Source organism: Schistocerca nitens, chromosome 1 (assembly GCF_023898315.1).
Source record: "Schistocerca nitens isolate TAMUIC-IGC-003100 chromosome 1, iqSchNite1.1, whole genome shotgun sequence".
Taxonomy (NCBI): Eukaryota; Metazoa; Arthropoda; class Insecta; order Orthoptera; family Acrididae; genus Schistocerca; species Schistocerca nitens.
The window spans coordinates 921,762,736-921,778,568 of record NC_064614.1 but is presented as its reverse complement, the minus strand read 5'-3'; the positions used below and the strand labels follow the sequence as shown (position 1 = coordinate 921,778,568).

General features: G+C 40.8%; 1 protein-coding gene across 1 annotated transcript in view; it reads left to right on the top strand.

The window, feature by feature from the left end:
- LOC126192456 (zinc finger protein-like 1) overlaps positions 1-15,833 on the top strand; it is a 39,208-nt gene that overhangs the window by 9,429 nt on the left and 13,946 nt on the right. The window contains exons 2-3 of the mRNA XM_049932604.1: positions 6,695-6,806; positions 12,280-12,473. Coding sequence (XP_049788561.1) covers positions 6,695-6,806; positions 12,280-12,473 — 306 coding nt within the window. The remainder of the gene's footprint in view (positions 1-6,694; positions 6,807-12,279; positions 12,474-15,833) is intronic.

Sequence of the window (15,833 nt, the reverse complement as noted above, 5' to 3'; positions counted from 1 at the left end):
GGCTCATGCTCAACAGGAAACTTTCTTGGTCCTTCCAAGTACCTTACCTGGCCGCCCACTGTACACGGTCCCTCAATGTCCTACATGCCCTCAACAGTATTTCCTGGGGAGTGGATCAGACCACTCTCCTTCGTTTGTTTCAGTCCCTTGTCTGTTCAAAACTAGACTATTGGTGTTTCGTTTATGCACCTGCACATCCGCCCGTCTTACGTCATCTCAATACTGTCCACCATCGTGGCATCTGTTTGGTCACTGGCACCGTTTACACTAGCCTGGTTGAGATTCTGTCTGTCAAAGCTGCCGGACTACCACTGTCATATCTTCCTGACTTTCTCCTCAGCAGATACTCGTGCTGTTTGTCTGCCAAGCCTAGCCACCCATCCTACTCCCTCTTCTTCGATGACTCCTTTGATTGCCAGTATGGGGCCCGTCCCTCTTCTCTGTTACATCCTGGAGTTCGCTTTCACCTCATGCTCTGGTAGCTTAACTTCACATACCTGCCACTTTCCCGATGGGTGTGAACCCTTCACCACTTTGGCTTTGTGCAGCAGTCCATGTTCACCTTCACCTTAATTTGCTTCCCAAAGACATTACTCCAGCCTCACTCTATCACTAAGTTTCACGACCGTCGCACGGAACTTCGCGATAGTACCTTTGTGTACACTGATGGCTCTCGGACTGACCGTGGGTGGAGTTGGGCATGCCTTCATCATTGGCGCCAACGAGTTTCGGTATCGGCTTCCGGAACACAGCTTAGTATTTACAGCGGAGTTCTTCGCCCTGCATCAGGCCATGCAGTACATCTGGAGACATAGGCTTTTCAATTGCATCATCTGCTCTGACTCTCTCAGTGCCCTTCAGAATGTCAGTGCACTGCCACATCCATCCCTTAGTGCAAAGGGTCCAGGAAAGCTGTCACTTTATCAGTCTTGATAGTGCCACTGTGATGTTTATGTGGGCTCCTAGTCATGTCAGTCTGACGGGAAATGAGGCCACTGATTCTGCTGGCAAGGCTGCAGTTCTCGTACCTCGTCCTGTTAGTTCTTCTGTTCTCTCTGATGATCCCTGTGTTGCTGTCCGCCGGCAGGTGGTGTCACTTTGGCACCATCACTGGTCCTCCCTTCATGGAAGTAAGTTATGGGGAATTAAGCCTCTCCCATTGACTTGGACGACCTCCTCTCAGTCCTCTTACCATTAGATCAGTTTAGCTAGGTTGCGTATTGGGCACTGTCTTTTTAGCCATCGCCATTTGTTAAGTGGTGCTCCCCTTCACTATGTGCTCTTTTGCCTCAACCCTTGATGGTTCGCCATTTCCTGATGGCACGCCCTTTTTTTTTTTTTAACCACTTACATTCTCATTTATGTTTGCCGCCTGAGTTATCAGCCATTTTAGTGATAACTCTTTTTTTTCTTAGTGTTCTATGGTTCTGACATGGGCTCGTATGACCCTAGTTGTTTTTGCACCCTAAAACAAAACAAAAGCACTGCCCTCACGCCATCCCCTGGCACACAGTCGTCATGCTCGCTCTCCAAGTAGGAATACTGAGGATGAGGATGGTAATGTGTAATCTGGTAGCCAATAGGCAAAATAAATAAATTGTGACCATAGACTAAAATATATGCTTTTTCAGTATTGTATTGGTAGCTGTTCCGCAAATAGTATGTTGGCACTGTGTGTTGAAGATAAGTCATATAGTCAGCATTGCCTCACTTGTTCATACATTACTGCGGAGCTGAGATCAGCTTCTACCAGTCTTTTCATTTTTCTGTAAACAGTTCATGGCAGTCTTTTGCAACCTTGACTTATTAAACTGATGCTTCTGTAATATTCACATCTCTCAGCAACTTCCTGCTTTGAAATTGATGTTATTACATTCTTCCGGAAGTCAGGATATTTTGCTAGTCTGGATATCTTGCTTACCTGGTGGAACTGTTCTGTCATAACTGGGGCTCCAAAAGAGTTCAATAATTTCGAAAGAATGTTGTCTGCATCGGGTGCCTCATTTCAACTTGGGTTTTTCAGTGCTCTCTCATGTTCTTCTCACAGTATCATGTCTCCCTTCTCGTCCTCATCTACTCCTCAGGTGGCTCATTACTCTATTGAGAAGTGTATGCATGGCAGGCATTTGTCCCAAAGCCATTGCAGTACTACTTCCTTTCCTGTGCTGCAATTTTAATCTCAGGATATATCTTTTTTCTGACTTATTGCCCAGGACAGATTCTCTGCTGACAATCTAGCTTGCTCGTAGGATGTGGATTCTGGCAACTCCCACGTTGTTCCTTTCTTTTACACCACATATTTTGGTTCATTTATGTTTGGTCCCCAAATCTGGGTTTGACCTCCACCCGTCTCCTTCTTTTTTAAAAAAAGCTGTCTGGGGTTCCTGAGTGCCCCGACCAATTTTTTTTTATCAGTTTTTATTGCACCGGTTGTTTCGAGTTACAATTGGTACGTTACTCAGCTCCCCACCAGTCCAAGAGAACACCTCCTGCAGGACTCCATACTGAGTGTTACACTTTTCTTTATTAACGTCATCAAAATGATTGCGATCTGTCGAATCACTGGTCACTTCTGTATTGTTTTTTGATGGCTTTTGCATTTAGTAAAATGCAAGTCATGCATTTCTGTCATACCATGGTCCATTCTGACCCAGACCAGCACTTGGAAGTTGTTGCCCAGTCTTGATTTTTGGATCTCTTCTTTGGTAAAAAGCTGACATGCCTGCCACCATAATCATAAACTAAAGGCAGTATTAATCCTAAAGCTTAATGCTTCCTACTTCCTTGCCTACCCCTCTTGGGGTGCAGATCATGCTATTGCCTTCCTTATTTACCAGTCGCTAATCTCATCCTGGCAGAACTGTGGTGGTCTGGTTTATGCCTCAGGAGCACCTTCAGCTTAGAAATTGTTAGACCCAGTCCATCATCATGGAGTAAGACTGAAGACTAGCCACTGGTGCCTTCATGATTAGTCCCATGGACATTTAAACGGACTTGCCTTGTATGCATTTTAATTTGTAGTAACTCAGGGGGCATTACCGATATTACTCTTGTTATCTTGTGGTATCTGCTGTTCATGACTTTGTCTGACCTTAGACCTACAGTATTCACATTGTCTTTCTCTGAGTCCCAAGTCGTGTGTATCTCTTGGAATGAACTGGCAGACCAGTTGGCTAGAGAAATGCATACTCACCCAACATTCACTTTGACGGTCCCAAGTGCCATTTTGTGGGTGCAAATAAGACCTCTTGTCAGCATGCTGCTCCTTCTTCCATTCCTCCTGGAATGAATCCACTGTCCTTTTGCATCTGCAGTTGACCATACCAAATTAACACATAATTTTATCTTATGTGCCAACCACCTTGCCGCAGTGGTAACACCGGTTCTCATCAGGTCATTGAAGTTAAGTGCTGTTGGGCTTTGCTAGCACTTGGATGGGTCACTATCCGGGTGTGCCAAGTGCTGTTGGCATGCGAGTTGCACTCAGCCATTGTGAGGCCAATTGAGGAGCTACTTGATTGAAAAGTAGGGGCATCGGTTCACAAAAACTCACAACAACCGGGAGAGCGGTGTGCTGACCACATGCCCTTCTGTATCCACATCCAGTGAGCCTAAGGGTTGAGGATGACATAGTGGCTGATTGGTACTGTTGTGCCTTCAAGGCCTGTTCAGATGGTGTTTTTTGTTAATGAGGCATCCCCATGTTGTATTTGTGGAACCTTACAGCCTTGTAGCCTCATGCTGCTTTCTCCCGCCACATTTTCATTCATAAAAAAAAAAATTCTGTATGTATTTTATTTCTCTCAGTGTTTAAAGACTATCCAGATTAGAGAGCTAATTAGATTATTTTCCTCATTAAATTTTAAGTGTACTGACCATGGCAATCTTTCTTGGGGTATCCTCCAGTGACAGGCTACAGTTTTTAGGTGCCTGGGTTTTATCTCACTTTCGACCATACAGCTATTGGCACATGAGTTTTCAACCACAACATGGGTGCGAGACATGGAGCTCTCAGTTCTGCTTTTCTCTCTCCACTTTGTTTTACATGATGTTCCAGTGCAACAAGGGACTGATAAGCAAAATGTTTAGTTCCTTTATCAGATCATCATCATCATCATCATCATCATCATCATCAGCTCACCATATGGTAGACTACTCTCTGTTTCTGGCTCTCCATGCCAAGCGTTGTTCTCTGGATTCTTTGCCTCTAAAGTTGGTAGGTGGCATCCAAACAGATGAACTGGTTCTTTATTTTCCCCAAGAAAGTGATTTTTGTCCTCAGTTATAAACATTTAAACTGTCTTCAGGGTTAGGACTGGGTTGTCTGCTACCACATCCTGAATGTGGGGACCTCTTGATCTGTCTCCTCTGCCATCCACCTTGCTCACCCCCCCCCCCTTCTCCTTTTTTTTGTATAGTTTCAATTTCTGTTAGCCCTTTTTTGTTGCGTCCTATTTTACTTTTTAGGAGTCACACACTGATGAGGCAAGACCGTAAGGATTCTTTATCCTTGACCTTACCTGATGATGAAGAATAGTTGAACATCTTTTCATTCTTCCTGCAAGAGTGTAGACCCTTTATACTCATCTTTAACACTCCCCACCCCCATCTTGCATGCTGAGCCTGGGGAGGGGACTCTCACCTGCACCCACCCATCTACTTACCTAATTCTTTCTCTTACCGTATTTTACTTTCGTCAGTCTGACTGATGTTCATTGCATTTCTAGCTTTCTTGCTTTTACTATTACAGATCTCCAGGCTAGAAGGCTTTATTGATTCCATTACTGTCTGAGCCATTCATTCGCTTGATGAGGGTCAGATGTGAGTGACGTTTCTCTCGCCACAGATAGAGCTCTGTGGGAGCCCTCATCTGCTCTCTGACATGCACAGCAGCTCGATCCGTATACTTTTACATTACCTCTCTTCAGATGTTTTCTGTGCTTTGACATCAATATTGCTGTCAGTTCCTCAATGTTTCACTCCAGATGGAGTCTCTTGAACGAGGAGGGGACGTCCTTGTTTAGTCTCTTAACATACCCCCCCCCCCCCTCACACACACACACACACACACACACACACACACACACACACACACACACACACACACACACTACCAATCCGTTTTTGCATTTTAATGGATCAGTGGATTTACATTCATTTTACTTATAAACATTTGTCGTTTGCATGTTGCGTCTGCCCACCAACAGTTTTTATGTACAACTTCCTCCTGCCATAAGTTCTAAAATGTAACTGACTGGTACACCAAGCACACCTCTGATAAAGATAGTTCTAAAACAAAGATAATTGATATAATTTAATGTGTTTTACAGCACACTTGATTACAACAAACAGTGTTAACTTCCATACAATAACAGTAAATGTTTCAGTGAAATATGTGAAGCAACAAAGCAAAATAATTGTTTTAATTTATAGGCCTATATTTTTGGATGAAATACAGAAAAATTACAAAAATTTGATTTGAAAAGTATATTAGGATTTGTCAGCACCTGTTCATGAAATGTGCAATATGTGGCCATTTGAAAATTGTGAATGAACTAGTTGATACCCCATGTCTTGAAAATAACATGCTGATACTCCTGATAGCATTATACCATTGATCTTTGGAACCACATTTAGAAATGATTTGTAAGTAATGAGGAAATATTTCATAATTATTGGTGCTGTTGCATGTAACACAGTGAGGTGCTGTAACTGTGCTGATTCTTGTGTGTGAAGGGATTCACTTGTCTATCTGCCTTTTCAAGTGTTTCTTGGATGTACAAGAAGGGAGAGAACGAGAGGGGTGGCATGAGTGAGAGTGATGTAATGTTTGCTCAAGTCTGTGTAAATTTTATAGTGTAAAGTGTGACCTCAGGTCACATATAACTCTTTCCACATAAACTAATAAAATTGCTAAGCAGTGATGAACAGATTGATGCACAATAATTTCTTGACACTGAATGCACAAATTGAAATTTGATTAGTAATTGAGATCATGCAGGAGAAGTTTTATTGGCCCATATCAGAAGTATGAACAGTTGAAGTAAGTTGATGTGTCTGTCTGTGTCAACCAAGTATGGGGTTCACATGAGTGCAGTTACAGTTGTTTTTGTACTCTGAATAGATTACACTCTGAGTAAAATTCACAAAAAGACTTGAATTGCTTGTGATGTATTGACTGCAGCATCTGACAACACCGCTTTTTGTGCAAATAGGAGCAGTAAATGAGAAACACCACAGAAGTCAATTAACAAACTTGCATCAAACTTATTATGATTGAAGTCTAAGCTGGAGTATTGCTCCCTAAGTTGCTTCTTGACAGTCACTTCTTTTTCATGTAAATCTTGAGCAGAAAAGTTGAAATGAAACTCAGCACACTGTACCACTCGGCATATGGCTTAACGTATTTTGGTTACCAAAAACGTTCTTCAGACAATAACACTTCAGTTGTTATGAATATGTATTATTGTATGTATGTAGGTGTCTGTACATAAAGAGAAATCTACAGGTTGTTTGTTTGAAGCAGTTTGTCATTGAAATATATTGAAATTGGTAATTTGTGCTAAAAAATAGCCAAAAGGTGCAGCTTTGTTGTATTTTATTCTTGTTTTTTGACCAAAATATTACTGCACAACACTTTTTGATGTTATTTTTATGCCCATTGGCTATTAAAACTGTTTCAATTCTGTTCCAGTGCATAGTCCAGTCGTATCTACAATGGCTACAGGATAGCGATTACAACCCAATATGTGAACTATGCACAAAGGAACTGGCAGATGAAGATTGCATTAGGCTGATATGCTATCGTAAGTTTTCATGCTAGTCTGGTGATTTGAACTACACGTGGAAATACTGTTTTTAGCTGCACAAATTAATAGTAAAGGCAAAACCAACATATTTATAGAATACATGATTGATTGTAGATATTTTCACTAGTATTATATACTGATGACAAAAGAACAGCATTGGTCTTTGTTTATGTTATTAAAATTATCAAAATGGTCTGCTGAACAGAATAATGCACTCCCAGTTTCATTTCTTGAAATCTCTAGTCTTGGATGACAGGATGGCAAGTGATTGGCACTTCTCCTTTCTCCCCTTCAAATAAATAATTGTTAGGTCCACACAGAATGGTCACATACTCAGAAAATTACATACATCATCAGTTTTGCTGATGAGTTCATCTGTTAACTCCTTGGCATCCTGCTAATGCTATGGTTGAACTCTTCTAACTACCCATTCCCTCACCAATTTCCTCTTTCACTTGGGTTAGATTTGGAAGATTTGTTCCTGTCATCTCTCTGTAGACATTATTTTTTCCTCCATTTCATCATCCAGCCCTCACTTTTTTTAACATATCATTGCCGTATGTTATATTTCACCCTGTGTGATACAAAAGAATTCCACATAAGATTACTGAAACCCAAAAGCATGTATTTTAGGCATTTGGGAGGAAAACGGTTCAGTCCCGCGTCCGGCCATCCTGATTTAGATTTTCTGTGATTTCCCTACATCGCTCCAGGCAAATGCTGGGATGGTTCCTTTGAAAGGGCATGGCCGACTTCCTTCACCATCCTTCCCTAATCCGATGAGACTGATGACCTCGCTGTTTGGTCTCTTCCCCCAAACAACCTCCCCCCCATGTATTTTAGGCAACATACACTGGTCAAACATCTTGTGCTGGGATTACCTGTAGTATTTTTTAAGATGGCATTTTCAAATTAGTCTGTATTTCTACATAGAAGTTTGTTGTTTCATATTTAAAATTGTCATCTCTGACAATACACACTAACAACACATTAAATCTACTTGAGACTGTATTAAACAATGAAGAAACATGATTGTCATGTCAGCACATCACTACATTACAGATGAATGGACTGAGTTGCAGATGAATATGTCTGATATTTAATTGTTTGTTGCGCGCGCAAACATCATGAACACATTTATTGTTCTTCAGTGATGTTTCCTGTCGGTTGTCATTCACTGTAGCTTCTGAGAGGACTGTTTATTTAAAAGCTACTTAGTTTGCAGCAACTGGAGAATTTGTGCGATGTTCATAGGTAAAGGTCAAGTGAAACCTATGCCTTCCCCTATAGTGTATATCTTTTGCCAGTTTGAGGTGGCAGGGGAAGTGAAGTTGTCTTTTGTTGCCAAGTAAAGCCATTCACAGTTTAATTCTGTTAATAATAAATGTGCTTAAAATTTGCTGCTGAAGCAAATCCTTTCATCCAGCAGCTCATTGCTTGGCCACCTCAGTCACTCATTTTCTCAGGCCCAATTTTGTTTTCTACCTCTGATTCCTTTCTTTATTACTCAGTTGCTGCAAGTGTTGCTGTATTACATTAACAATTTACTGTTTACTGACAACTGTCTACATACCCCTCCTCTACTCATTTCTACTCTAAGAGTATACCCAGTTAGCGGCATGGGAGGGAAGCTGCTCCTCTCCCCTGAAGGGGGAGGGAGGGGGGGATGGTAGGAAGAAATCTTCACTAATTAAATTCACATTTCACCCTGCCACACACCCTGGTGCGCCAGTACATTATTGACATGAACAAAGTCAGACATACGTACAAATCTTGTCTCTCTGTAAAGTATGATGCAGGTAGGTGGTACTAGTTCTAAAGTTGGAGCATTAATATGTTTGTTGATAAATAAGCAAAGTTTTTTTTACTAGCCTTGTGTAAGGGATTGTTCTTTGCGTCTTCCAATTGCCCTCCCTTCCTTCTTTCCACGAAACTAAATGAGTTTGCACTGCCCCTTCCCCAGCTGTGATCCTGGTTACACTTGTGTTATATTTATGATCATTCTATTTAATGATTAAAGATTTGTTTCTGCTACCTGTTTTATGTTCATCAGTGTTATTTCCATAGCTTGAAATTGCATCTTTATTGCTACCAAAAAGTTATGGTTCAGCCATTCTGGGGTTGGTATTAAATAACACATGTGTTTAGTATAAGACCTGCTGTACCTAATAGTTAAGAACAAAAATAACAAAATCAACATACTATGCTTGGAGTAACCTTAACTCAACACTCCACCACTATGCTAACCAGGTAGCACTGTGACATCATCCTGAATGAAGATAGATACTGTACTTGTGATTACAGTGCTGCCAAGGTGACATTCTTTGAAGTCTATTTTGTACTTAAAATACACTGATGATTCAAAACATTATGACCATTTTCTTAATAGCATGTTGGTCCACCTTTGGTACACAATGTTGTATGGATTCGGCAAGTCCTCGGTAGGTTTTTGGAGGTATATGGCACCAAATGTTTATTCAGACCATGCAATTCCCATTAAATTATTGGTTTGTGGGTGCAAATTTGGTGTCCGGTATGTGCTCAGTCACGTTCAAATCAAGTTACTTTGGTGGTTCACTACAATACTCCTGTTCTTGTGAGAAGGAACTTATTCTTCTGGAAGACGCCATCGCTGCCAGGGAAGACATAAAGCAAAGATGCAGGTGGTCTGCAATAAAGTTGATGTAGTCCACAGTCATTATGGTGTCTTTGATTGCAACCAAAGTCCAGGTGAATGTCCCCCATAGCATAATACTGCTCTCACTGGCATGCATCTGTGGTGTCACGCACGTTTTGTGCAGTAATTTGTGTGAATGATACCATGTTTGGACAGAACCATCAACCTGGTGTTCTAATAAGTGTGATTCATCTGCCCCAGTGAAACATTTCCATTGATCCGCTGTTCAACATCAATGAAACCATGCCAACTGCAGTCATAATTGATAATGTCGTTCAGTCAACATGGGATCACGTTGGAGTAATCTGCAGCAGAACCGCATATTTGACAATATGTGCATAATGTTGTGCTCTGGAACACTTGTGCCTGCACTAGCGTTATACCCTGTCACAAATCACTGCCTATCAAGCTGTACAGAGTGGACAGCCCTCCGACCTCCACATTCTATGATGAGGCACGGATGTCCACCACCTTGCCACTGACAGTTTGTTTCACCGTCCTTCACCCACATTCTGTGGATACTCACAACAGTAGTACATTTACAGCTGACCAGTTTCGCCATGTCAGAGAAAAAAAAATCCCATCCAGCAGGCCATAACAGTCTGCCTGTTGTCAAATTTGCTTATGTCAGTGGATTTTCCCATTTGTGACCCTTGCTGTGCTACAATACTTCACCTTTCATTTCTGCTACACTTACAAACTTTGCGTAAAAAGTCACACGCTCACAATGCTACCAGATGGGCATTAGTCTCACCATGGACAGTAGTCACAATATTTTGGCTCATCAGTGTATGTATCAATTTATACACAAGCACCTGATATAAGATCCTAATACACGGAGCAAATAGTTTTCAGACATCAGTGGTAATTTGCCTGCAACTTCATATGTTTCTTCTGTTGTTAACAGCCAATGATTCGATAGTTATGGCACCAGCATGCAGTGACACACTCCTTGAAGCAGTGAGGTTATCATACAATCTCTAATTGGTTACTTTCCATGGCTGTGTATTACTTTCTTTGCCATTTTATTGATTTGCTTATTTATTTAACCGTACATCATCAGGGCCATCAGGCCACCCTCTTACATCTTAGCAGGAATGTTATATTTTTTACATTACATTCATTATAACAAGCATGTCATAAGTATCTAGAACCTAAAATTTAGAAATTGCTGTGACATGAACAGTGCAGGAAAATATAATTTATATTTGTTCAGGAGAACTAAAACCGTAGTGACAAATTACATACAGGTAGTTTTAAACTTTGAGCACTTTCAGCAGTGAACATGAGAGGAGGAGTGGAACTGGGAGAGAAAGAGGAACATGATAAAACACGAGTAATGAATATAGGGGAAGAGAAAGTTGTGTGACACATTGAGAAATGATAAAAGACAGGAGCATAATTGGGAGAAGATTGGAGCATTTGCTTTACTATTTGACAGGAAGAAAGCTGACATGTATGTTAATTTTTAGGAAAATGTTATCAGGTTGGCAGACTGGAGTGCTTCACCTTCTTCTTAAAAGCAATAGAGCATTAAATTGTGTGCAGAGTGCAGGGTAGCAACAGAGGAGGAGATGGTGAATGTTTTTGCTTTATGGGTGGGCACAGGTATATTACTAAATAATTGGGATCAGAGGAAGGCAACATCCACTTGCAATAGGACCATTTTTAGTAAAGCACTGTGCTGTTCAAATCAACCTTCGGGTTGATAGCTTTTATATATTGCCATAGAAAATGTTGTATTTGATCTCGTGCAATTTCAAAGAAAATCTGCTTCTCTTACTTCACATGTTCTTAATAATGATCCTGGTTTAATCATAGCTTCTTTTTGGTACAGCATAATTGACAGCACTCCATCACATTTATCTTGTTAAGGTCCATAGCAATTTTGCTGGAGTGTATTGTATGGTCATCGCTATTCACTGTAAACTGCTTGTTAAATTTAAACCTTAAAACATAATTAAGTATCAAGCTATTCTGGGAAAACACACACACACACACACACACACACACACACACACACCACACACACACACACACACACTTCTAACTAATATTTGAAGTAACTCACCCTGTTACTTACAGGGAAACCTACAGTTTAATGTGGACACTTAACTATGGTACAGCGTGGCATTTTTCACTTCCATAGATCGTTGTCAGAGGAGGAGGAGGAGGCGGCAATAATCTACAGAAAAAATCGTAGGACTGATAAGGGATTAAATCCAAAATCTTTGGATTTGTAGTCTGACAATTACTTATCAATGAAGCCGCAATTCATAAAATTAAAAGTGAATGGTTGAGACCTGGTGCTCACTCCAGAACAATGAGCATCATTTTTCTGTTTGCTGATAGGTCAAACCTTGCCTATCTCTCACTTTTATGAGAAAGTGTTAGTGAACTGTGTCATCATTAAGGCCAATTGCTGTGGTGCTTGGTTTACATCAGAAATGTTGTAAAGAGAAGTTCATCTATTGCGTGTTAGTGTATGTACGTTGTGTATCTACAGAACAGTCTTGTGAATTGATTTGTACCCACTTTTGTAAGTGTAACATGATATTTTATGACACATAGATAAATAAATAAATAAATACAGAACTTACTGCCTTGTGAGGTATGTGATTGACACACAAAATTGTAGATCCTTAGTTCAGTCAATAAATCATAATATATAAACTGAAAAGGGTAAAAGAGAATGTAGTTAAATTTTTATCTCTCACTAGTTTTACAGTAAGTATATGTGCAATTGATACTGCTTGCAGAAATGAAGTAATAGTCTACTAAATGGTGTTTCAGATGTCTATCACTGGGCATGTTTGGATCAGTATGCAAGGCAGTTGCCACCTACAACTGCACCAGCGGGGTACACATGCCCATCATGTCGTGTTGGACTGTTTCCAGCACCCAATTTAGTTTCACCAGTGGCAGATGTCTTACGTCAGCAGCTTGCTGGAGTAAATTGGGCTCGTGCTGGTCTTGGCTTACCACTTGTGAGTTATTTCTTCATCTTAGTTTGATGTGTGTAGTTTTAAACAGAAAAAATGAACACATATGGAAATAGACTGAATGTCAAGAAGCGGTAAGTAGACGTTTAAACAATGGAAGGTCCAGGATGGAATAACAATAATTATAAAGGAATAGATAGCTACTCACCACTAGGGTGGCATCAGCTCGCAAGCTGACACAGTGAAAAAGACTGCTAAACATTTAAGCTTTTGGAAACTAAGTCAGGCTTCTGAAATAGAAAACGTACATCCATTCACACACACGGCCTCTGTATATGGGCACTGGGACCCACTCCGACTGTGTCTGGCATGAGCAGTAGCAGTAGCAATATGCTGGGATGGGTGGTGCGAGTGAGGAGGAGGCATAGTGCAGGCAGAGTGAGTGATAGCACGGTTGGAGTGGGGAAGATGCTGTCTGTGGGATCATGTAGGGATGTGGTGGGGACAGAATTGGCTGTTAGGTGCAGAGTTAGGAGACTATGTTGGGAGGGAGTGTACAGGAGAGGAATAGAAAAGGGGAAAAGACCAGTTTTGATGGAATAGAATGTGTGTGTAGTGCTGGAGGGGAATCAGAAAAGGGTTTAGGCAGGTGAAAGAGAAAGAACTGCAATCCACAACCTAAAAACTGATCCTTACCTTGTAATCCTACATCCCAAAAAAGGCTCTAGTAATTATATTTACAGTTTATACCAGTTGCAAAAATGAAATAAGTCTACTAAATGATGTTTTAGATGATTTTCACTGGGCACATGCAGTTGTTAATGGCAAGGAATTCATCCATATACAAACCCTCCCACAGTGATTTCATTCCTGAAATCCAGGAAGATCTCCAGTCCTTCCTCATATCCTTAGATCCATCCCAGAATCTCTCCCCTGAGACTCATTAATCACCTCCACCATTCCCCAGATACGTACCTTCTACATGCCTCCTAAAGTCCATAAACCCAACCACCCAGGACACCTCATTGTGGCTGGTTACTGTGCCCTCACAGAGAGAATCTCTGTTCTCATGGACCAGCAACTTCAGCCTACTACCTGTAACCTACTGTCCAATACATAAGACACCAACCTTTTCATACACTGACTCCACACAGTTTCTGTTCATTTTCACATGGGACGCCACTCATCACTGTCAATACCACCTTCCATTACAGTAATAACCCCAATGCTCAGGACCTTGCTGTTATTGAACACCGTCTTTCCCAATGCCTGAAGAGCTTCAAACCTACAACCATTTCCTGGTCACCATGACCAACTGTATCCTCACCCACAATTCTACATACATACTCCACGAGCCACTGTATGGTGTGTGGTGAATGGTACCCTGTACCACTACTAGTTGCTTCCATTCCTGTTCCACTCACAAATACAGCCAGGGGAAAACAACTGTCTATATGCCTCCATATGAGCCCTAATTTGCCTTACATCCATGGTCCTTAAGCGATCTGGATATTAGTGGTAGTGGAATTGTTGCGAAATTAGCTTCAAATTCAGTTCTCTAAATTTTCTCAGTAGTGTTTCTCGAAAAGAATGTCTTCTTCTCTCCAGGGATTCCCATTTGAATTCTTGAAGCAACTCTACAATACTTGCTTGTTGTTCGATCCTACTGGTAACAAATATAGCAGCCCGTCTCTGAATTGCTTCGATGTCTTCCTTTAATTCGACCTGGTGTGGATCCCAAACACTAGAGCAATACTCAAGAATGGGTTGCACTAGTGTCATATATGCTCAGGGCCTTACATATGAACCACACTTGCACATAATTCTGCCAATAAAACATAGTCAACCATTCACCTTCCCTACCTCAAACCTCATATGCTTGTTCCATTTATCTCGATGTGCAACATTTCGCCCAGATATTGAAACGACCTGACTCTGTCAAGCAGGACACTACTAATGCTGTATCTGAACATTATGGATTTGTTTTTCCTACTCATCCACATTAACTTACATTTATCTACATTTAGGTCCAGCTGCCATTCATCACATCAACTTCAATTTTTGTCCAAGTCATCATGTATCATCCTGCAGTCACTTGTCTTTGATACCATTCCATATACCACTGCATCATCAACAAACAACCACAGATTGCCACTCACCTTGTCCACCAGATCACATTCCAGAAATCTAGCAATATGAAATCTGCCAGTTGACCTTCATCCACAGCTCACAGTATGTCATGTGAGAAAAGGGCAAGCTGAGTGTCACAAGAGTGATGCTTTCTAAAACTGTGCTGATTTTTTCGGACTCTATGAAACTTATTATATTTGAACTCAGAATATGTTCTATAATCCTGCTATAAACTCACATTAAGGACATTGGTTTGTAATTTTTCAAGTCTGTACTTTTACCCTTCTTGTATACAAGAGTCACAACCACTTCTTTCCAGTCAAAACAATTTTTTCCAGGCAACTGTCAACAGCATTGCTATACTTGGAGAAATGCATGGAACACACTGTGCTGTCTTACAGTATATTTATTCACACATATAAATATATTGTAAGACAGCACAGTGTGTACTATGCGTTTCTCTAAGTCCTTCCAGTCGCTTGGGACTCTGCCCTGGGCGAAAGATTCATGGTAAATGAAAGTTAAATAAACGGCCAATGCTGTAGAGTAATCTTTATAAAACTGAACTGGGTTTCCATCTGGTCCTGCTGACTTATTTGTTTTCAACTCTTAGTTGTTTATCTGTATTACTATGTCATCCATACTGAACTCTGTGTGATGGTCAAACGACAGTTTGTTTGTATGACTGTCCTGTGTGAACAATTTCTGAAACAAAATTTAAAACCACTGCTTTCATTTTGCTGTCTTTGGCTGGCACACCAGGGTGGCCAATGAGTGACTGGATAGAAGCATTAGATCCACTTAGTGATTTTACATTGGGACCAGAATTTTCTCGGATTCTCAGCCAGATCTTGTGCTAAGTTAATACAGTAGTAGTTGTATGCTTCATGCATAGCTTTTTTCACAGGTGCATGAATCTCTACTAATCTTTGCCAGTCATCATGTGTGTTCTCTTTTGAACCAAGAGTGCAACAGCCTTTGTTTCCTCAGCAGTTTCTGAATTTTTCTGTCCTTAAACAATTTAACAAGCACATACTTGTCCAGAGCACCATTTACAATCTGTTTAGACTTCTCCTTTGAGGGCATCACCTACAAATAAAGCCATGGTACAGCAATAAGCAGCCTCATTGCACCATTCTATGCCAACCATGTTCATGGGCCATCTAGAGAAATCTTTCTAACCAACTACAATCCCAAATCGCTTACTTCATTCAGAGTTATTGGATGTCTTCATGGTCTGTACTGAGGGCGAGGACAACCTATCCACATAACTCC